The following is a 21,719-nucleotide window of genomic DNA, read 5'->3' on the forward strand; positions in this document are numbered from 1 at the left end:
AAATGCTTCAGCCTCCTGAACGCGCTTTACTTTCTCACTTAGAGCGGTAGCAGTAAAAAGGCCAATCAGGGGCCGGCTCCAGGTTATTTGGCCAATCCAGGCCCGGAGGTAGGGGCGGGGTTTCAGGGGTACTGTCAGAAGCTGGGAGACCCGGGCGATCAGATCCTGCAAACCCGCTAATGGCCACAGCTCAGGGGCGGAGCCCAGGCAGCGCTGGCCTAGACCCATCGCCAATGGGAAGAGGCAGAATTAAAGGCGAATGAGAGCTTCGGCCGAACCGAGTTCTGAATCCTCAGGAGCGGAAGAGACCTGGTACCTTTAAGGTGGAACGAAGCAGCTGTTCTTTAAAGGAGAAGTGGCCGAGTCGGCCGAGTTTTGCCCAGCGGCTCGGGCGGGGTGCCCGCCTGTGCCTTTAAAGCCGGAGGAGCGGGAGGCGGAGCGGAGGCGGAGGGCGGAGGGAGTCGGCGCAAGATGGCGGCGGGAGGGGCCCAGGCTGCGGCTCTGGCCGCCGAGTGAGGGGCGGGGGGGCCCGGGGGCGCGCGGCCCGGTAAGCGGGGACGCGCGGGGTTGGGGGGCGCCTTCCGGGTGGGAGAGGAGGTCGAAGTAGCGCTTGGGGCGGAGCAGAAGGGGGCGGGGTCCGATGTGGGCGGGGGTTAGGTAAGGGGCGGAGCCAAAGACCATGGGGCGGGTCTTGAGGTGGGCGGGGCCGAAACGGGCGGGGTTCGGGATAACTGGGGGCAAGGGGCGTGGCCAGCGAAAGAACCGGGGGGCATGGCCTGAAGAGAAATGGAGAGAGGGGTGGTTTTCAACACCAGAGGCGACTTGCACCCCTCCCTAGAAAAGGGTACAAAACCCCAGCAAGGTAAATTTTGGAAAGTCAGGCTCTCAGGCAAATGGAAATTTCTGAAGGGAGGTATCCCACTCTCCAAGAGAACCTTACTTCTCTAACCTGCAAGGAAAGAGCACTGGTTTTGGAGTTAGGACACCTGCGTTTGTGGGCACTGCCACTTAATGGTGTGACCTTGGATAATCTCTTAATCTTTCTGAGCCTCAGTTTCCTCATCTGTCAAATGGAGTTGAAAGGACCTTATAGTGTCCTGGGGAGTTACTCAGATAATAAGTGTGAACATGTTTTTAAATTGTAAAGGGCTGGGTCATTATGAGATGTTATCATTCCTCTCTCTTTTTCTTTCCAGAGACCCCCCCGGCCGCCCTCCTCCTTCCCTGTTCCTGTGGCTGGGGGGGTACCCCTTCCCTCCACACCATGGAGCCATCTCCTCTGTCTCCCAGCGGGGCAGCACTGCCCCTGCCTCTATCGCTGGCCCCACCACCACTGCCCCTGCCTGCAGCGGCAGTGGTGCACGTGTCCTTCCCTGAGGTGACCAGTGCCCTCCTGGAGTCTCTCAATCAGCAGCGGCTGCAGGGCCAGCTCTGTGATGTGTCCATCCGAGTGCAGGGACGGGAGTTCAGGGCTCATCGTGCTGTCCTGGCTGCCTCTTCCCCATACTTCCATGACCAGGTCCTACTCAAGGGTATGACCTCCATCTCGCTGCCCAGCGTCATGGACCCAGGAGCCTTCGAGACAGTCTTGGCTTCAGCTTACACTGGCCGCCTCAGCATGGCTGCTGCTGATATTGTGAACTTCCTCACAGTGGGGTCTGTACTCCAAATGTGGCATATTGTGGATAAGTGCACTGAACTCCTCCGAGAGGGCCGGGCCTCAGCCACCACCACCACCATCACCACTGCTGCAGCCACGTCGGTCACTGTCCCTGGTGCTGGGGTCCCCTCAGGGAGTGGGGCCACTGTGGCCCCTGCCACTGTGGGCTCTGTGCGCTCCCATGCCTCCAGCCGGGCCAGTGAGAATCAGTCCCCCAGCAGCAGCAACTACTTCAGCCCCCGGGAGTCCACTGATTTCTCATCTTCCTCCCAGGAGGCTTTTGCAGCTTCTGCAGTGGGCAATGGGGAGCGTCGAGGAGGTGGCCCTGTATTCCCCGCCCCTGTAGTGGGCAGTGGGGGGGCTACCTCTGGGAAGCTGCTGCTGGAGGCAGATGAGCTGTGTGATGACGGTGGGGACGGGAGGGGTGCAGTGGTCCCTGGGGCTGGGCTCCGCCGGCCCACCTATGTACCCCCCAGCATCGTGCCACAGAAACACTGGGTATATGTGAAGCGGGGTGGAAACTGCCCAGCATCAGCACCCCTCGTTCCCCAAGACCCAGACCTGGAAGAGGATGAGGAGGAGGAAGACTTGGTGTTGACCTGTGAGGATGATGAAGATGAAGAGCTGGGGGGTGGCTCCGGGGTGCCAGCAGGGGGAGGACCTGAGGCTACCCTTAGCATAAGTGACGTCCGAACCCTGTCTGAGCCTCCAGACAAGGGGGAGGAGCAGGTCAATTTCTGTGAGTCCTCCAATGACTTTGGCCCCTATGAAGGTGGGGGTCCTGGGGCAGGGCTTGATGATTCGGGGGGACCAACCCCTTCCTCCTATGCTCCCTCCCATCCTCCAAGGCCCCTGCTTCCACTCGACATGCAGGGCAACCAGATCCTGGTCTTCCCATCCTCTTCATCCTCCTCCTCCTCCTCCTCACAGGCTCCAGGCCAGCCACCAGGGAACCAAGCTGAACATGGGGCGGTGACCCTTGGGGGCACATCAGCAGGAGCCCTGGGTGTGCCAGGTGGCACCGGCGGGACTCCTGGAGGGACAGGCAGTGGGGATGGAAATAAGATCTTTCTGTGCCACTGCGGGAAGGCCTTCTCCCACAAGAGCATGCGTGATCGCCATGTGAACATGCACCTCAACCTGCGGCCCTTTGACTGCCCCGTGTGCAACAAAAAGTTCAAGATGAAGCATCACCTGACGGAGCATATGAAGACACACACAGGCCTCAAGCCCTACGAATGTGGCGTCTGCGCCAAGAAGTTCATGTGGCGAGACAGCTTCATGCGCCACCGAGGACACTGTGAGCGCCGGCACCGCCTAGGCGGCGGGGGCGGGACCGGACCGGGACCTGGAGGACCCACCGGGCCAGCCTTGCAGCCCAAGAGGGAGTCCCCCGGCGGCGGGGGCAGCGGCGACGGCGACGAGCCGAGTGCGGCCACGCCCCCGCCCAGCCGAAGGGTCTGGTCCCCGCCCAGCGTCCACAAGGTGGAGATGGGCTTCACTGGGGGTGGAGGAGCAAACTGAAGAGGCAAGCTACTGGGGGTAGCTTTCCGGGAAGAGGGATTAGGGATCAGGAGCCAGGGGCGCTGTGGCCCCTAGGTGATCTCCCAACACGCTTACTTGTCTTCCTATCTCTATGGACTTGTATATATTCTGGAGGGGCAACCGCCTCGCACCATGGGCCACCCGCCTCGCACCATGGGCCACCCATTCTACTCAGCCCCTCCTCCCCAAAGTATCCCCGGAACTCAGCCCTTCCTTCCCTTCAGATGGGTACACTGAAGCCCCAGCTCCTGAGTAGGGCGCATGTGGTGGGGGGGGGGGGGGAGGGAGAGGGGGCTTGTTGAGCATCCTGGAGTCACTGGGTCAAGGGTCAGGTGGTTGTAGTCCGTACCTGAAGTCTGTGTTTGTGTAGTTGTGGGGACCAGGGCTTTGAGCCCCACCCTTGTCCTAGAACATACCCTGCCCCCCAAAAGGATGTGCCCCTTATTTCTACTCGAATCCTTCCTCCCCCACCTTGAGGGTCCCCCAACTCGATCCTCATGGGGGGGGGGAGTGGAGACAAGGAGGGAGTAAGTCGTAGGAGAACAAGGTTTTTATTTTAAATCTTATTTTTTTTAAACGGTGATTAAAATATTTATTGGTCATTTCATTTGGCTTCCCAACAACCCCTATGTGTTTGCTGGGGACCTGGCACAGGTGGGGGAAGGTGGAGTAAGGGTTCTCAGGGAAGTGGATTTGGGTTGCGGGGGGGACAGGAGGGGGTGCCTGGGGTGTGGGAAGGCTCCCGGACTCTGTGGTGCTGGGTGGTCCAGGAGGGCTGGGCGCGGCTGAGGTTCCAGACCAGAACTGAAGAGGATGTTCCGGGATCCCTGCCCAGCCCGTGGGGGAAACACCTGCCTCTCCGGAGCCTTCCCTTAACCGGAGCGGGGATTTCCTCCGCCCCTCCTACCGGCCTTTGGAGGAAAGTGAAAGTGAAAGGAGGAAGAGGAGACTTCGGAGCCGAGAAGATCGCGGCGCCATGAAGCCCCTGTCTCTGCTCCTCGCTGCGGCTTTGGGTGAGCGAACCCCACGACTCTTCGCCCAGGGAAGCGGTGGGAGGTGACCCCCACCCACGTCCAGGGGTTGCGTCCAGCGGGGAGAGCCCGGGTCACCTGACGTTGGGGCCGTCCCCTCACTGGCGCCCCTCTCCCCCAGGCTTGGCGACCGCCGTCTCGGCGGGACCTGCTGTGATAGAGTGCTGGTTAGTGGAAGATGCGGGCGGGGGCCGGCTGTCCAAGAAACCCGCTGCACTGCTGCTGCGCCAGGGCTCGGAGAGCCCACCTCCCCGGCCAGACCTCGACCCAGAGCGCTACCTCAAAGTGCATGGTGAGTCATCCCGGACCCGCTCCCAACTCTGTTGCCTCCACCGAAACCCTCTGCTCTTTAGGTCTCGCAGTGGCCTCAGGCCTCAGTTTCCCCCTCTGTAAAATGAAACTGGATCACCTCTAAATCTCTCGTTACCGGGTAGTCTGTACCTTTGAAATTCCCTGGACGCTACCCTCCCCGCCCCTTTCCTGGCGGAGACTTTACAGCTGCAGCTCCTCTCTCTGCACTCACAGACCCCGCGGGCACCCTCCTGGCGGCTTTCAGGCGATATCCCCGGCACGCACCCGAGCCCCGCTGCGAGATGAGCCACTACATCCCGCTCCCCGCCTCGGCCAACTGGGTGAGCGGCTTGACCCCGGAGCAGAGCTGCCCGCGGGCCCTGGACGGGCCTTGGCTGATGGTCAGCATGTCCAGCCCGGTCCTCAGCCTCTCCAGCCTCCTTCGACCACAGTCCGAGCCTCAGCCTGAGCCTGCTCTCATCACCATGGCAACAGGTAGCTACGGAGGGGATGTAGAGATAAAATGGGTAGATTCTAAGGGTCCAGATCAGCCGTTAATTTGCTATGTGCACTTGAGCGAGTCACTTCCCTAGTCGGGTCTCAGTTTCTTTATTTGTAAATCGAGGCAGTTCAGCTAAAGTTAAGCTGTCTCTTCTGGTCTCAGCCAGGTTTAAACAAAAGTGCGGTTTGGGGCGGGGCTTTGGAGAGAGGCAGGGTTCAGGACACCGGACCTTAAGAAACTCGCTAGGCGACGGGGTTGGGAGGGTCTTGTACTCCTTTCCTCCTAGATCTTGCTAGGTGCCCCCACCTTTGCGGTTCACCCTGTTTAAGAGAACAGCCTTCGCGCCCCACCCGTGCCCACATCCGGTGCTGCGGCAATCAGCAAAGCTCCAAGCGCGTTGGCCTCCCCTGACAGCCCCAGGCGCCTGACGATGCGCTGACTCTGTGGTCACCGAATGGTGGGCTTGAATGCGTGGAAGGGAAGCGGCGGGAGATCTGATGGTTCCCGCTGCAAGGGGCACTTAACCGCATTGTGCAAAGCGGTTTGAGGGCCAGGGGTCAGGCACTTTGCTGGGCTGGGGCGCAGGGAGGGAGTGGGCGGATAAAGCAAGAATGGGGGAGATCTGACCGGGACTTGGGATTTCTCGGAGCTTTTCTAGGGAGGGTGTGTAGGATATGAATAGAGTCCTCGGCTTCCTTCAGTTTTGTGCGATTTTATGGAAATGATACAGCCTGACTGGCTGGTCAACCCCAGCCGAGCCATATGCCCTCCCTTCCCCAGTACCTTCTCCCTGCCACCCTCCTCACTGAGAGAGAATCACCCACAGGGCTCAGCACCCATCCTGCAACCCTAAGCTCTGCCTATACCTCCGTTCTTAGTCCCCAGACCTCGCCCTGGGCAGGGGCAGAGGCAAACTGCTCCTTGTGTGGACAGAAGCTCTCTACTGGGCAGCCGTATTTCCCAGGCTGTCGGCTTCCTGAGAAGGGGTGGGACGGTCCCCCTTTTCTCTCTCTGTCTGCTTTTCCAGCTGTAAAATGTGGGTGGTTATTTCCCATCTGCCTTCCCGTTGTTGTGACAATCAGGAGAGACACTTGGTTAATTTATTCACTGATTCAATAAATATTTATTATCACCAAGATTAAATTAGGGCCCAGTATTTCCCAGTCCAGGCTGCAAGTAAGAATCCTTTTAGAGGTTTCTAAAATATACTGAAATCTGAGTTTTACTCTAAATGAATTAAATTAGAATCTGTGGGGTGGCCTTGGGTATTTTTAAGGGTCAAAAAGGTGATCAGATGTAGAGTCTACTCTTAGGAAGATTCTCATGAGATTTGTCATGGGTAATTGTAGTGTAGAAAGCGACTTGGACCGTAAAAGAAGTGCAGATAGGGAGCCCTGGGTGTGTGCCCAGGCGAGAAAATTACTTCACTTCACCTACCACCAGGGGTGAAAACTAGTTGCTGTGCTCAGTCTTCCTTTTCAAGCATTCCTGCTTAATTAGGGATTTAAGAAAATGAAAGTTGTGGTTTTAATGTAAAATTAAAAATGAACTCTTTCCAGGGTCACAGATCGTCAATAATTTTGCTAGTATGCATTTATACTTTATTTCTTACCAAATTAGTTATCAAATACTCTAAAATGTTTGTTGACAGGTATACTTTCTTAATATACTTGTGTGTATAGTATTCTCATCATTCTTTTAAAATTGTTATAGAAAGTTTCAATGACACACTAAAGTAGAGAATAGCAAAATGAAACCCCCATACACCCATTACCTACTTGTATAGTTATTACATTTTACTAAATTGTTTTACCTATCATCACCCAACCTTCTTTTCTTTTTTGGAAGTGTTTTTAAATATATCCCATCGTATTATTTTACTCATAAGAACTTTGGTAAATATCTCTATTATATAAGGACTTTAACAACCCCCCCACCCCCCCCACACAATAACATTATCGTACCTAAAAAAACAAATGATAGTTCCTTAATATCATTTAATTCCTGGCCCATATTAAATATTTCCCAGTTGTCTCAATGATGTTATTTTACAGTCCATTTGCTTGAATCGGGATCAAAAAGAGGTCTGTATATTCTATTTGGTTGTTGAATCTGCTTGGGCTGCCATAACAAAATATCATAGACTGGGGGACTTAATAGGAATTTATTTTCTCACAGTTCTAGAGGCTAGAAGTCCAAGATCAAGATCCAGGTGCTAACAGGGCTGGTGTCTGGTGAGAACTCTCCCTGTGTGGTAACAGATAGCTGCCTGCCTTCTGGCTGTGTCCTCACATGGAGGGGAGAGAGCAAGCTTTGGTGTTTCTTCCTCTTCTTATAAGGGCACCAGCTCTATGAGGTTAAGGCCTACCTTTATGACCTCATTAACTTTTATCACCTCCTCATGGTCCCTAGCTCCAAACACAGTCTCATTGTGGGTTAAGGCGTCAACACATGAATTGCAGGGGTTGGGGGAGGGAGAACCACAGACATTCAGTCCATAACAGTTTTGTCTCTTAAGTGTCCTTTATCTATAATTGCCCCACCCCTTTACATGCTATTGATTTGTCATTTGTTCTGTAGAAATTCCCACATTCTGTATTTGGCCAGTTGTTGCCTCATCCTGTCAATTCCCCTTGTTCCTCTTCCCTCCATATTTTCTATAAATTGGTAGTTAGAGCTAGAGGCTTGATTAGATTTGGGTTTAAATTTCTTCAGTAATACTTTATAATAGTTGTTACCATTCACTTTTTAACAGAAAAGCATAAACCTATGTAATACAAACTGAAGAACAATTAGAAATTTCCTTACCAATGGGTTCTGGCCCTGTTGTGTTTACATTTGTATTTTTACAGAGTCTAGGTTGTGGGATGCAGGTCTAAAATTGCTTCAATAACCCACGCTAGGGCTTCCTAGGTGGCGCAGTGGTTAAGAGTCCGCCTGCCAATGCAGAGGTCACGGGTTCGATCCTAGCTCCAGGAAGATCCCACATGCCGCGGAGCAACTAAGCCCGTATGCCAAAAAAAAAAAAAAAAAAAAAAAAAAAATAACCCATGCTAAAGAACATTGTTAGTGTAAGTGCTGAACTGTAAAATCTTTAGGTTTTGTTTATTAATCCTACAGGTTGATTCTTACAATTCAAAAGTATGTTTCTGGATTTTAATAAATTAAATGAAATTGCCTACTTTTTTTTACTGTATTGAACAAAAACAATCCCATAAGTTTCAGAGAAGTTTAACCTTGTAGGCCTTAGAAACTAAGATTAAAAATTACATCAAAATAGGGTATTCCCCAGCGGTCTAGTTGGTAGGACTCTGCACTTTCACTGCCGAGGGCCTGGGTTCAGTCCCTGGTTGGGGAAATAAGATCCTGCAAGTAGTGTGGCATGGCACACAAATAAACAAATAAATAAATAAAAATAAAAACAATCACAAGAGAAAAAAAATTACTTGTACCTGGAAGACCCAGACATTTCTGGCAGTGGAACAGATTTGAAAGACATGGAGTAGTTAGATGTTGGAGAAAATGGGGAAGGACATTGAAACCGAAGGAGCCTTATGAACAAAGCAAAGAAAAGCCCAGTGACTATAGAGTTTCTGCTGGTCACAAAAAAGGGATTCTATGTGGCTGGTTCTTAGGGTGCAAGAGAAGTCTGGAAAGGTGAGTTGGGGGCTGGATTACTAAGTACCTTGATAGCTGGGGTTTATAAGTGATAGTGAACCATCGGAAGTTTTGTATGTGTATATGTGTGTGTGCCGTTTTCCCAGAAGCCTGTTATTTTACTTGACTCCTGCCAGAGGTAGGCAAGGATCAGGTCATTGGACTAATGGGGAAGATAGAGGTTAAGTCCTTTTCCCAAGAAACCCAGCAAGTCCATCATGATGATGGTAACAGTAGTGAAAACAGTAGGAGCTAAGCATCTTCTGTATGTCAGCTCCCTTTCTACGCACTTTATAGGCATAATCTTATTTATTCCTCTCAACAACCATAAGAACTAGGTACTGATGTTATCCCCGTGTCACAGATGAAGAAATATGAGACAGAGCAGTTAGGTAACTTGACTAGGAACACACAACTTGTAAGAAGCAGGGCTAGGAATTGAACCCGGGCCATCTAGCTCCAGCCTGTGCCTTTAGTTGCTGGCTTCCTAGGTAGCTGGGATTTTTAAACAGGCAGGTGCCCAGATAAGACTTGTAGCCACGTTATTTGGCTATCGTGTGGAGGATGAAATGAAAGGGAGAGAGATACTGAGGATAGAGAGACCTGAGAGGAAGCTGTTGTAATTATCCAAATATTGATGAGAACTTGAGTCAGAAACAGATGTAGATCTATTTGGGAGACTGAATTAGGGCCCAGTGGGGCTAGCACATAGCACATTATATTTGGCAATCCATCTCCCTTATTAGACTACACAATTTGAGGGCAGGGGCTGCCTGTCTTGTTTACCACTCTCGTCAACCTTGAACAACCTAGGGGCTCAATAAATATTAGTTGAATGAATGAATTAGAAGAAGGAGTCGTAGGGACTCCAAATGCTTGCCTTTAGTGCCTGGTGGTGATCATTTGTCAAGGCAGGGAAGATGGGCATTGGAGCCAGGTGGGGGAATGTGCTAGAGATGCTTTGAGTTGGGACATGTTACGTTTGTCTGGCAGATGGTTGGCTGTAATCACAGCAAACACTTTTGTAGACGTACTGTGTTCGAGGTGCTATTCTAAGCAGCTTTCATATATAGGTGTTTTTGTTATCCAGAATCATGAGCTGTGTACATCTGAGTAGCAGGTATTAAATGATTTAACCTTCACTACAGCCCCATTGGATAGGTACTAGCATCATGTTTATTATCCCTGTTTAGGAGATTAGGAAACTGAAGAGTAAAGTGACTGGCCCAAGGCCATATAAATAGCTGCAGAGTTGGGATTAATCAAGGCAGCCAGGCTCCAGGCACTTAACCAGCATATACTGCCTCAGTAGAGCATAGAGAGACCTGTGTTCAGGTTTAGTCTAGAACCAGTACCTTCCAGAGTCAGTAAATACTCTGAATAGCACCATAGGGTTGACAGTCATGAGTCATCACTGCTTTACCAGCAAACCAAGAAAGGCCTGGCTCGTCAAGGATGGGTGTGGAGACTGGTGGGCTAGTTCAGGTTGTGTCAGAAGTGCACTCAGATCCCGCTGACCCCAGCGCTGGAGCAGCATGGGCTGTGTGTTCCGAGCAGCCTTCAAGGGCTGTACCCACTCACTGCCCCTACTCACCTCGAGACCTCTCTGCTCGCTCTGAGTCACACTGGGTCCCACCCAATCCCAGGGCAAAGGGGATTTGCAGGGATGGCTGGGAGATGGTGGGTCAGAAAGGAGGTATCCTCGGAGGGGTGGGTAATTTAAAGTGGAGGTCCCCCCATAACTCCATTTCTCTATTTTTCTTTTCCTTTCTCTCCCCCTCCCCACCCTCCTCTTCCCGTCTTCGGCAGCTGTGCTGACGGTCCTCACTCACACCCCCACCCCTCGCATCCAAATGGGACAAGATGCCCTGCTGGACTTGAGCTTTGCCTACATGCCCCCCACCCCCAAGGCTGCAACCTCTCTGGCCCCAGGTCCCCCTCCCTTTGGGCTGGAGTGGCGACGCCAGCACCTGGGTAAGGGGCACCTGCTGCTGGCTGCGACTCCTGGACTGAGTGGGCAATTGCCAGTTGCCCGAGAGGGGGCGGTGGCATTTGCTGCTTGGGATGACGATGAGCCCTTGGGGCCATGGACCGGAAATGGGACCTTCTGGCTGCCTGCGGTGCAGCCTTTCCAGGAGGGCACCTATCTGGCTACTGTGCACCTGCCATACCTGCAAGGGCAAATCACCCTGGAGCTCGCTGTGCAGAGTGAGTGAGGGGACGGGGATCCTCGTGGGTAGAGGGTGGTTGGTCACTGGGATTATGGGGACACCATGATGGGGGAAGGATGGTGGAGGACAGGGTGCTGGGTGAGTAGGGGGAGATAAATTGGGGGTCCCCGAGAGTCAGAGGGGCAATGGGTGGAGGGTCCCTGGGAATCTGAGGGGCTTTGGGCTCCCAAATCTGAGGGAGTAGGGGTCCCTGAGAATGGGGGCTGTGGCATGGAGATTCCTGTGAAACACCAGTGGGGAGACGGTGGGTTCCCCATCTCAGTATTGGGGAAGGCAGAGGGCACACTGAGGGTCTCAGAGGGAGGACAATGTAGATTAATTGCCCCATGCTCCTTTCTTACTTTCTCTCCAGAGCCCCCCAAGGTGGCCCTGACACCATCACCTCTTGTATGGGCTGCTCCCGGGGAGGCACCCCCGGAGCTGCTCTGCCTCATGTCCCACTTCTACCCTTCTGAGGGCCTGGAGGTGGAGTGGGAGCTCCGGGGTGGCCCTGAGGGTCGCTTTCAGAAGGCTGAGGGGCAGAGGTGGCTCTCCGCCCTGAGCCATCACTCAGATGGCTCTGTGAGCCTCTCTGCACACCTGCAGCCACCCCCAGTCACCACTGGGCAGCACGGGGCACGCTATGCCTGTCGTGTCCACCACCCCAGCCTGCCTGCCTTGGGGCGCAGCGCCGAGGTCACCCTGCAGGTGGCTGGTAAGAGCCTGGAGGATGGAGAAACTGGGAGGGGGCTGGGGGGGTGCCCGGGAACTTCAGACTCATTCTTGTCTCTTCTGCCTGCCAGGTCTCTCTAGGCCCTCTCTGGAGGACGGTGTAGGCCTCTTCTTGTCTGCCTTTCTCCTCCTCGGGCTCATCAAGGCGCTGGGCTGGGCCAGTGAGTATGAGCCCCACCCAGACTGGGACCCTTGACTGGCAAACATTCTCTGCCTCCTCCCAGAAGAAGCCTGACACCCATCCCTCTGCCTTTCTACTCCCCCATCCCATCCCTTCTCAATCTCTCTCCACAGCTGCGTACCTGGCCACTTCCAAGGATTCAGCAGAAAAGGTAACAACACTCCACTCTCCTTTATTTTTCCCTCCCCCCAACTCCTCACCCAAGAGGGAGGTAGCTGGCCTGGTGGGCAGAACCCAGACTTGGAATTCACACAGACCTGAGTTAAATCCTGTCACCTGGAACATCCTACACCTCAATTTCCTTGGGTGTAAGGGAAAAAAATTACTTAGGCAGTGCTGTCCAACAGAAATATAATGCAAGCCACATATGTAAATTTAAATATATAATCTAGGGACTGCATTAAAAAGGTAAAAAGATATCTAATATATCCAAAATATTGTCATGGCAACATGTAATCAATATAAGAAATTATAGTGTTTTTTCCATCTTAAGTCCTCAAAAACAGGGGTTTATTTTAAACTAGCAGCACACCTCAATTCAGACTAGCCACATTGCAAATGCTCAACAGACACAAGTGAGTGGTGGCTACCCTACTGGCCAGCAGAACCTCAAAGGGCTATTGGAATGATTAAAGGAGATTGGGCATCTCCTTTGGAAGATGCAGGAGCAAAAGAACTTGGCACAATGCCAAGCTTAAAACACATGGAAAATGTTAGCCTCTTTCATCTGCCATTCTCTGTGCCCATGATGTTCATTTGTCTCTGGACTGACCACAAGCACTTCACCCTGCTTTCTAAAACCCTGAACTCCTCACCTCCTTATTTTTACTTCTCTTCCAGAAAACACAGTAAGGCCAACTCACCACCATCCTGGGGAAGCCACCATCATCTCTGGTCTGAGCTACTGTAGTAACTCCCCTAAATTGTACACCCTGCTCCCTCCAACCTCTCTCTACTGAGCGGCTGCCTTCTTGAACAGACACTAGGTATTCACCTTTGGGCTCCAGAGCAGCGGTTCTCAAAATTTTTGTTCTCAGGACCTCTTAAGAATTATCGAGGATTCTATAGAGCTTTTGCTTATGTGTGTTATAAACTATAGGTATTTATTGTACTAGAACTTAAAACTGAGAACAATTTAATACACAGGAAGACACAAGCACACGTTCCATTAGCTGTGGGGCGGATGTCAAAACACATCATGTTGCTTCAGAAAAACTCCACTGTACGCTTTTTAGAGAATGAAATGAAAAGGCAAATAACAGTTTAGGATTGTTATGAGAATAGGCTAAACTTCGCATACCCCCGAAATAGTCTCAGGGACCTCTGGGACAGGAACTGGTGCTCTAGTGGCAAAATCCATTCTTCTTGCCCTGGCTTGTGCATCCCCGCGCCCCAGCCACTGCTTACCTCTTCAAACCCACCTGGTGCTCCTCTCAATGCTCACCACACCTACGGCTGATCCTTTTCTGCAACGGCCTCCCACCCTCCCGGGGTCCCAGAGCGTTGTTCCCTCTGCCTGGTCCACCCTCGCCCTCCCTGGGCTCCAGACCAGGTCAGCATCGTCTTTCCCTCAGACCGCCGCGTGTCCCTCTTGTGCGGTTCACCACGGGTGTATTTAAGTGATTGTGCGAGTCGTTGTTAAATGCCTGTCTCCCTGCCCGGACTGTCGGCTCCTGGAAGGCGAGGACGAACCTGTCCACTGCTGTATCTCCCGCGCGCGCACAGGGCCTGGTGCCCGCTGGAGGGCGCTCGATGTAAGAAGTTAGTCTTGTTGCGTCCTAAGGATTCCAGAACAGGCGTTCATCAAATGACTATTGGAGGAGGACCTCGGAGGGGCAGGACGGTCGGCCAGACCGACGTGGGGAGCGGGTCTGATCGTGTGGGAATAAACTTGTTCAGTGCTTCCAACCGGGTGTCTCAGTTCTACCCCAGGGATCCACTTTCCAAGCGCAATGACACTCCCAGTCACGTGAGGTTTCTCCCAACGACCCCCACTCAAACGCCTCGGCGGCACCCAATCCCCCTTCGGAACTGACGGGTCGTGCGGCGCTAATGGCGGGCAGGAGGCCCTTGATCACCCGGCCCTCGCGGGTGACCGTTCGGGAGCGATCCCGGCCTCGGCGCCGGAAACACCCGAGCGCGGAGTCTGGAACAGGATGTGGCGGCTTCCTGCTCCGCCCCCTTCCGAGTGGGCGGGAACCCAGGGCTCTCCCGAAAAGCCGGAGTGGATTCCCACCCGCCACACGAGTGGGTGGGGGTGGGAGAGGAACCCCGGGGGCTGGAGTAACTGGGTCCGTCCCTGCTTAACACGCCTCCCGCGGGAGATTTAGTCCCGTTGTTGTGTAGGGGGAGAGGAATGTCAGATTCCGCTCCTACCCTTCCCCGGGGGCTGGAGACTGCAATCTTTATCCCAGTTAAGTGCGGGGCGACTTGGGTTCCAGGATCCCCGAGTCCGAGGAGCCCGAGGACAGAGGAGCTGGAGACCCGGGCTCCTGGGTCCCGGCCCCTGAGTGTCCAGCGATCCTCTAGTCAGCGGCCCTGGCTCCTGTCCTCACTTCCTTCCCTTTTTGGCTCCCGCTCTCGAAGCGGGCGGACGTGGGGGAGAGCGGAAAGGGCGGGAGGGCCCTGGAGTCTGGCGAGGGGGGGTACCAGGGGGTGCGGAAAAGCCGGGGAGGGGACTCGGTCCGGGGACTTGATCGGGGGCCGCAGACCGACGGAAACAGCGGCCCGGGACCCGCGCTGCCCCCACCCCTCCTGCGCAGGTCAGAGCCAGAGCACCCTGTGACCCTGCCCGTTCCCGTACTCAAGACCCCCTCATCCCCAAGATGCAGGGCCCTCCATATTCCACCCCTGTGGCCCCCCCAGCCAGCCCCCATGCGGCACTCCCATCCGGTTACCTGGAACCCACCCGCGTACCTCCCCTCTGGGTCCCCCGCGCCCACCTGATCCTCCACCTGCCCCTTCCTGTCTCTCCCCAGGCGCCCCCATGGCCCGACCCCGCTGATTCCTTCACTCGGCCATGCTCCCGCGGCCCCTGCGGCTGCTTTGGGACACGAGCCCCCCCGGGGGAGTCGTGCTGAGCAGCTTCCGGAGTCGAGACCCCGAAGAGGGCGGGGGCCCAGGTGGCCGAGGCGTGGGCGGGGGGCAGGAGGAGGAGGAGGAGGAGGAAGACGACGAGGTGAGACGCGGGAGGTGGGAGGTACGGGGTGTGTATTTCAGACTCTCCACCTTTCGGTGTCTGTGTCGCTTCATCTCTTCCTGCCTCAGCTACTTCCGCGCCTCTCGCTGGTGTCTGCCTGTCTCCCCGCTGCGGGGAGTCCCGGCGTTTCTGTGGTTCTGTGCGGCAGTGTGACTCAGGACCTGCCCGCAGGAACCTGCTCAGTTCCTGCCAGGAGCGTCTGGCTGGCCGTCCTGCGGGTCTCTGACCCTCTCCGCCTATGCCCGAGTGTGCCTGTCTCTCTGGGCTTGGTGTCTAGGTCCCTGTCTCCCTCCTTGTTTTTGTTTGGCGGGGAGGGGTTTGTTTCCACAGTAACCCGCTCCTCTGACTCGGGGATTGGGGAGGGAACCCTTCGATTTCGTGACCCCTCCCCCCTCTCCCGCCGGGCGCTGGGTGGAGGCGGGAAGCTAAGGTTCTCGGACCTTGCAGGGACCATCCCGGGCTGAGCGGCGGGTGGTCACCTGCTTTTCTCTGGGACTAATGGCGGTGGCCAGGAGTAGGACTGGGGCCTCGGGAGGGGCCAAAAGTTGGATTTGGGGCCCCGAGGCTTTGGACTCCTGGGTCCAGAGTCTGGGTGTGGGCTGGGTGACTAGCAGGGCTGGTTTTTCGGGATTGGTTGGGGGAGGGGCTGGGTCACATGACTCTCTGGTCTTCCCCCCCACATCATCCCCACTTCCCCTTCTCCTTCCTGTACTGGGATCGGCGCCGCCACCTCGAGGGGGGTCTCCAGGGCTGAGGGACCCAGGGAAAGGGGGCTAAGGGGAAGGACTAACTCGGGGCTTGGCCAGTTCCTGCGGGGGAGGGCGGAGCACGCGGCTGTGCCTGTGGCTGAGGTTTCAGCTTCTCAAGGTCCCTGCCTCAGGCTTTCTGCCTGTCTGGCTTCCCGCCTCCTATCCTTTGCACCTCGATTCTCGGCTGTTCTGGGGTTCAGCTCTGGGGGGAAGGGGCTACAGCGGTCTCCAGGACCAGGGTTCCTGCGTTCCATCCAGCCTCCCACTGCAACGCCCTAGACTCCACCGGGCCCTGAGGCGGCTTGGGGGGGGCTGTCTGGGCCCCAGTGGGGGAGACCTGGGGTCACCAGCCCCCCCAACCCCTCGTACTCGCTGGTACTGTCCCCCGCCGCAACAGGTGAGGGGTACAGAGGGAGGAGTAGGGCCTGGGGGTGAGGGTTGGGCAGTGGGGTATGGTGTGGAACTGTCTGACCTCCCCTTCCTTGCTCCTCCAGGCCCCTGTGTCTGTCTGGGATGAGGAGGAGGATGGTGCCACCTTTACTGTCACAAGTCGCCAGTATCGCCCTCTTGATCCGTTGGTGAGATCATAACTTTGACTTCTCACCTCTGACCCTCCACCTCCCAGTTCCCCTTCCTCCAGCTGACTTTCTGGCCAGAGTGCTAGGTTGGAAATTTAGAGACCGGACTCTGCTGTGTGACTTACGTCGTCTTTTGTCCTCTCCGAATCTTGATACAATGAGCCTGGATCATCTCCTAGGTCTGGGATGTCCCCCAGATATCTAGGGGCAGAGTTGAAAAAAGGGTCAGTGACTGGCCCTCTGTCTCCCCCAGGCCCCGCAGCCTCCCCCGCGTTCCTCCCGGAGGCTCCGAGCTGGTACTCTGGAGGCCCTGGTCAGACACCTGCTGGACGCCCAGACATCAGGGGCTGACGTGACCTTCACAGCAGCCTTCCTGGCCACTCACCAGGCCTTTACCTCCACACCTGCCCTGCTAGGGCTTATGGCTGACAGGTCAGGGGTCATAGGGGACCAAGGGTCATTGACATGTCTGGACTTTCTAAAGCCAGAATATCCTGCATAAATAGTCAAAGCCACTAGGGTTTTGGGAAAAATGGACAGAAAGAATCTCTTCCTCTCCTCAGGCTGGAAGCCCTTGAATCTCATCCTGATGAGCTAGAGAGGACAAAAGGGTGAGTGACCCCTGATTTTTAACCTCACTGTTCCCTCCACCCAAGCTGCAGCCTGACATCTGACCCCTGCCGATTCCCCTTCTCCCAGGGTAGCCATCTCTGTACTGTCAACCTGGCTGGCCTCTCACCCTGAGGATTTTGGCTCTAAGGTCAAGGGTCAGATTGACCGGCTTGAGAGCTTCTTGCTTCGGACAGGGTATGCAGCAGGGGAGGGTGTCGGGGGGGGCGGCGCTGACCTCATCTGCAACCTCCGGTCCCGGGTGGACCCCCAGACCCCCGAACTTCCTAAGCCCCTGGCCCTCCCCGGCGATCCCCCTGCTGACCCCACGGATGTCCTGGTGTTCCTCGCTGACCACTTGGCCGAACAGCTGACCCTGCTAGATGCGGTGAGACCCTGACCTCTGACCCCCATGCCCCCCACCCCTACTAACCTGTCCCCGACTCCAGATCCTTACCTTGCTTCCAATCCTTCCTGATCTGGCTCCCCGTCTCCTGTGTCCACCCAATTTTGACCTTTCCCCACTTCCCTTTGATCGTTGCCCTTCATTCCTGTGCCCGTCTGGTTCCTTGGCCACCTGAGATCCTCACACCCCTGATATTGGAAGGCTGATCTCACTTGACTACAAACTTCAACCTCTGATCTCGGCCCCACAGGAGCTGTTTCTCAATCTGGTCCCCTCTCAGTGCCTGGGGGGCCTGTGGGGTCACAGAGACCGGCCAGGACATTCCCACCTCTGCCCATCTGTCCGGGCTACTGTCACACAGTTCAACAAGGTGGCAGGGGCAGTGGTCAGCTCTGTCCTGGGGGCTACCTCAACTGGAGAGGGGCCTGGGGAGGTGACCATACGGCCACTTCGTCCCCCCCAGAGGGCCCGGCTGCTGGAGAAGTGGATCCGCGTGGCAGAGGTAAGGGAGAGGCTTGGCCCTATTGGGGACCGTGGTGTGGAAAGAGGTCCCACAGCTGCGGCCTCCCTCTGTGACCCGCACAGGAGTGCCGTCTTCTCCGAAACTTCTCTTCAGTGTATGCTGTGGTGTCGGCCCTGCAATCAAGCCCCATCCACAGGCTTCGGGCAGCCTGGGGGGAAGCATCCAGGTGGGGAGGATGGGGCACTGGAGTGGGGCGAGGGCTGGGAGGTGGGGAGCTGAGCCAGGCCCCTCCTAAAGGCCGCTGCCCCCCACCCCCCAGGGACAGCCTCAGAGTCTTCTCCAGTCTCTGCCAGATTTTCTCCGAGGAGGATAATTATTCCCAGAGCCGGGAGCTCCTCCTGCAGGTGAGGCCCATTCCTGGTGTTCCCAGACATCCCTGTCCCCCACCACGCCCATGTCTCCTTGTTCTGTCACCACCAGGAGGTGAAGCTGCAGCCCTCTCTGGAGCCAAATTCCAAGAAGTCCCCGCGGTCTGGCTCCCGGGGTGGGGTGAGTGACTGGTCGGGGTGGAAGCAGTCTAGGGATGGAAGGGGCCGCACAGGAGGGTGAGGAGAATTCAACTTGTTCTCTGAGGCAGTGGGATAAGAAAGTGCGGAGGGATGGGGAGCCCTCGGACCAGGGGCAAGGGTGACTGACTCTGACCTCTGACCTCAGGGTGTGGTCCCATACCTTGGCACCTTCTTGAAGGACCTTGTGATGCTGGATGCAGCCTCCAGAGATGAACTGGAGGTCAGTGGTGTGTGTGTGCGCGTGCGTGCAGGCGCATTGCGATGATGGGATGAGTAGGCCTCGGGCAGACAGACCTTCCACCGGCGGCTGCAGGGCAGAATCACTTCCAGGACTTTGTTATTTTGGCAAGTTTGCTTAACTTCCTTGTGCCTTAGTGACCTGTAAATGGGAAACTAATGACAGTATCTACATCAGCCTTTTATTATGAGGGTTAAATGAATTAATGTTTGGTGAGTGCTCAGGGCATGCCTGAGATGTAAGCATACACAGATAATTTGCTAAATAAGCCAGTACTGGCTGGGATCTTGGGAAAGTTCCTTATCTTTTCTGAGCTCTATTTTTCTCATCTGTAAAGTGGACACAATTCCGATGTTCAATTTAAAGGCTAAGGTATTGGGCTTAGGGCGTGATGGATGAGAGGGGGAGGAGGGGGAGGGCTGGAGGAGGCAGAGAGGCTGAGTGAAGTGCGTGTCTGGGAGAGGGGATGTTCTCTCTGGGGCAGGGTTGGGTCTCTCACCCCACCCCCTTTATCCCTGCAGAATGGATACATCAATTTTGACAAGCGGAGGAAGGTGAGGAATGCTAGCTATGCTTAGCCGCGTCCCCGGAATGGGAGAGGAGGGCAAAGTCAGGGGTCCCTGAATTTTGGCTCCTGCAGCCTGTGGGCTCCTTCCTAGGAGTTTGCTGTCCTTTCTGAGCTGCGGCAGCTCCAGAACAAGTGTCGTGGCTATGACCTCCGACCTGACCCTGACATCCAGCAGTGGCTACAGGGGCTCCGGCCACTGACAGAGGCCCAGAGGTGACTGGCTGGGCGCGGTTGGGACTCCAGGGCTCCGGCCAGGTGTGAGGGTTGGTGTGTCATGTCCTGACCTCCGCCCGTTGCCCCCCTCCCCAGCCATCGAGTGTCCTGTGAGGTGGAGCCATCCGGTACCAGTGACCCTCCTGCACCCCGGGTGCTTCGGCCAACGCTGGTCATCTCGCAGTGGACAGAGTGAGGGCGTCAATGGTTAGAGGGCGGTCTCTTGGGGACTTGCCTTTCTACCTCTGACCTTCCCAACCTCATGCCATTCCAGGGTGTTGGGTTCTGTTGGGGGTCCCACACCACTTGTCTCCTGGGACCGGCCCAGTGTGGGGGCAGAGGAGGTGCCTGGAACCCCTGCTCCACTGCTGACTCGGCTGGCCCAGGTGAGCTCCACTCCTGACCTCTGACTTCATCACTGTCCCGCACTTCATGAGTCTTTCTCCCTTGACCTCCCTGCCTTCGTGCCAGTTCCCTGTGTCATTTGTCCCCAGCACATGAAATGGCCGTCTGTCTCATCTCTGGACTCCGCCCTGGAAAGCACTCCAGCCCTGCAGAGTCCGGCTGACCCCAGCCACCTCTCTCCCCCAGCTTCCTCCCCAAGGCCTTCTCGAGGTCACCGCCGCTCAGCCTCCTGTGGCTCCCCACTCAGTGGGGGTGCGGAAGGGGCCTCCAGGGGGGCTGGATATGGGGGAGGGGGGCCTGGGCCAGGGGCCTCTGATTGCCGAATCATCCGAGTCCAGATGGAGCTGGGGGAAGACGGCAGTGTCTACAAGAGCATCTTGGTAAGGGGGCTGCATGCTGGGAGGGATGGAGCCCCGCGGGACCAGAGATGATGTCTTAGGTGTCAGCAGCCAAATGGGAGGATGAGTTCAGCTTTAATTGACCTTTGGTTTTAGCAGCCAGGTTTTATTTTGAAGGTTACTTTGTATTAGCTGTTGCATCTTGAACTTTGGGTGGCCGTATTAGATTTTCAGAACCAAAGGCAGTTTCCCTACAGGGAGCAGCCCAGCAACCATGTGGGCTGGCCGGTGGAGCACAGGGAGCCAGCATGTTGGGCTTCCCTGTTCACTCGAAAGTTTGGATGCGGGTAACCTTTTCTGGTTGGGATCACTGGCTATGGTCGGAAACATGGAAAGCACGGGTCATCGTGGGCAACTGATTGCTTTTTGGTCTGCTGTCCTGCCAGGTGACAAGCCAGGACAAGGCTCCAAGTGTCATCAGTCGTGTCCTTAAGAAAAACAATCGTGACTCTGCGGTGGCCTCGGAGTATGAGCTAGTGCAGCTGCTCCCGGGGGAGCGAGGTCAGAGGCTGGGAGGGAAGGCAGGCTTGGGAGAGTGGTACCCACCAGTGGGAACGCGTCCACATCTGGGGGGAGGTGTGCCGGGAATGACTGTTTGTGCTTGACACCCCTTTCTGAACCTACAGAGCTGACCATCCCCCCCTCGGCTAACGTCTTCTATGCTATGGATGGAGCTTCACTTGATTTCCTCCTGCGGCAGCGGCGACGGCCCTCCACTGCTACCCTGGGCCTTGCCAGTGGCCCTTCTGCCTCAGGAACTCCCCCAAGTGAGGGAGGAGGAGGTTCCTTTCCCAGGATCAAGGCCACGGGGAGGAAGATTGCCCGGGCACTGTTCTGAGGAAGCCCTTTCGGCTCATAGAACTCACGGTGGCCGTGCCAGATATGGGGAGCCATCCTGAATGGTGGCCGTTGCCGCATTGGGAAGAAATCCAGAAGGATGGCTAACCACCCTGGGGCAGTGAAGCGCCACTGGTTTACCAGACAGCCGAGATCCAGTCCTGTGGGAACTGGTAATCTTGGTACCCAAGTTGGATACTTGTGTATAGCCTCCCACTTTCCCTGAATGCAGCACACAGCTAGTGCTGGGAAAAGGATCTGTTTCTGATTCCTGGCCACATCCTAGCATGCCAAGGGCCAAAGAAAGGCCTGGAAGTAGGGGGAGAGGAAAAGTCTAGAGGTTCTGAGCCCCAGGGGGAGGGAATGGCAAGAAAAAGGTTCTAGTAGGAGTTTCTCTTCCTACTCTGGGCGTTCCCGTCACTGTGACGACACTAATAAACCAAAACACTACCTGAGCTCCACTCCGGTCCTCACAGTGCGTGCCAGCTAGCTGCCTGGGGCGGGGCTGGGGAACTGGCAGAAAGGAGACACTGTGGAAAAAGAGGAGCCCCATGTTCTCTATCCATGAAGAGCTGGAAGCAAGGGCTTGGTGTAAACGGTCTCCTCAGAATGGTTTATTCCTCCCCAGCACCATCTCCATCCCTGGACCCCTTATTTGCTCTTACATTTTTCTCCTCC

General features: G+C 55.6%; 3 protein-coding genes across 4 annotated transcripts; all 3 read left to right on the plus strand.

The window, feature by feature from the left end:
- Positions 1–452: 452 nt before the first annotated feature.
- Positions 453–3,476, plus strand: ZBTB22 (zinc finger and BTB domain containing 22). The gene is made up of 2 exons (XM_057699192.1): positions 453–547; positions 1,197–3,476. The coding sequence occupies exon 2, from the start codon at positions 1,265–1,267 to the stop codon at positions 3,182–3,184; it is 1,920 nt and encodes a 639-aa protein (XP_057555175.1). The 5' UTR covers positions 453–547; positions 1,197–1,264; the 3' UTR covers positions 3,185–3,476.
- A 492-nt stretch (positions 3,477–3,968) lies between these two features.
- On the plus strand, positions 3,969–13,734 carry TAPBP (TAP binding protein). The gene is made up of 8 exons (XM_057699208.1): positions 3,969–4,218; positions 4,358–4,528; positions 4,762–5,022; positions 10,496–10,894; positions 11,270–11,611; positions 11,700–11,789; positions 11,923–11,960; positions 12,650–13,734. The coding sequence occupies exons 1-8, from the start codon at positions 4,182–4,184 to the stop codon at positions 12,659–12,661; spliced, it is 1,350 nt and encodes a 449-aa protein (XP_057555191.1). The 5' UTR covers positions 3,969–4,181; the 3' UTR covers positions 12,662–13,734.
- A 331-nt stretch (positions 13,735–14,065) lies between these two features.
- Positions 14,066–21,496, plus strand: RGL2 (ral guanine nucleotide dissociation stimulator like 2). 2 transcript variants are annotated; one of them, XM_057699183.1, is made up of 18 exons: positions 14,070–14,571; positions 14,788–14,987; positions 16,252–16,335; positions 16,589–16,767; positions 16,899–16,946; positions 17,035–17,332; positions 17,601–17,852; positions 17,936–18,039; positions 18,133–18,217; positions 18,294–18,362; positions 18,528–18,602; positions 19,142–19,174; positions 19,280–19,401; positions 19,498–19,593; positions 19,676–19,787; positions 19,896–20,186; positions 20,591–20,705; positions 20,831–21,496. In XM_057699183.1, the coding sequence occupies exons 2-18, from the start codon at positions 14,829–14,831 to the stop codon at positions 21,040–21,042; spliced, it is 2,334 nt and encodes a 777-aa protein (XP_057555166.1). In that variant the 5' UTR covers positions 14,070–14,571; positions 14,788–14,828; the 3' UTR covers positions 21,043–21,496. The 2 variants fall into 2 exon arrangements, with proteins under 2 accessions (XP_057555167.1, XP_057555166.1); XM_057699184.1 differs by lacking the exon at positions 20,591–20,705 and having other exon boundaries at positions 14,066–14,571; positions 20,831–20,968.
- The last annotated feature ends 223 nt before the right edge of the window (positions 21,497–21,719 follow it).

Source organism: Hippopotamus amphibius, chromosome 11 (genome assembly GCF_030028045.1).
Source record: "Hippopotamus amphibius kiboko isolate mHipAmp2 chromosome 11, mHipAmp2.hap2, whole genome shotgun sequence".
NCBI classification, from domain to species: domain Eukaryota; kingdom Metazoa; phylum Chordata; class Mammalia; order Artiodactyla; family Hippopotamidae; genus Hippopotamus; species Hippopotamus amphibius.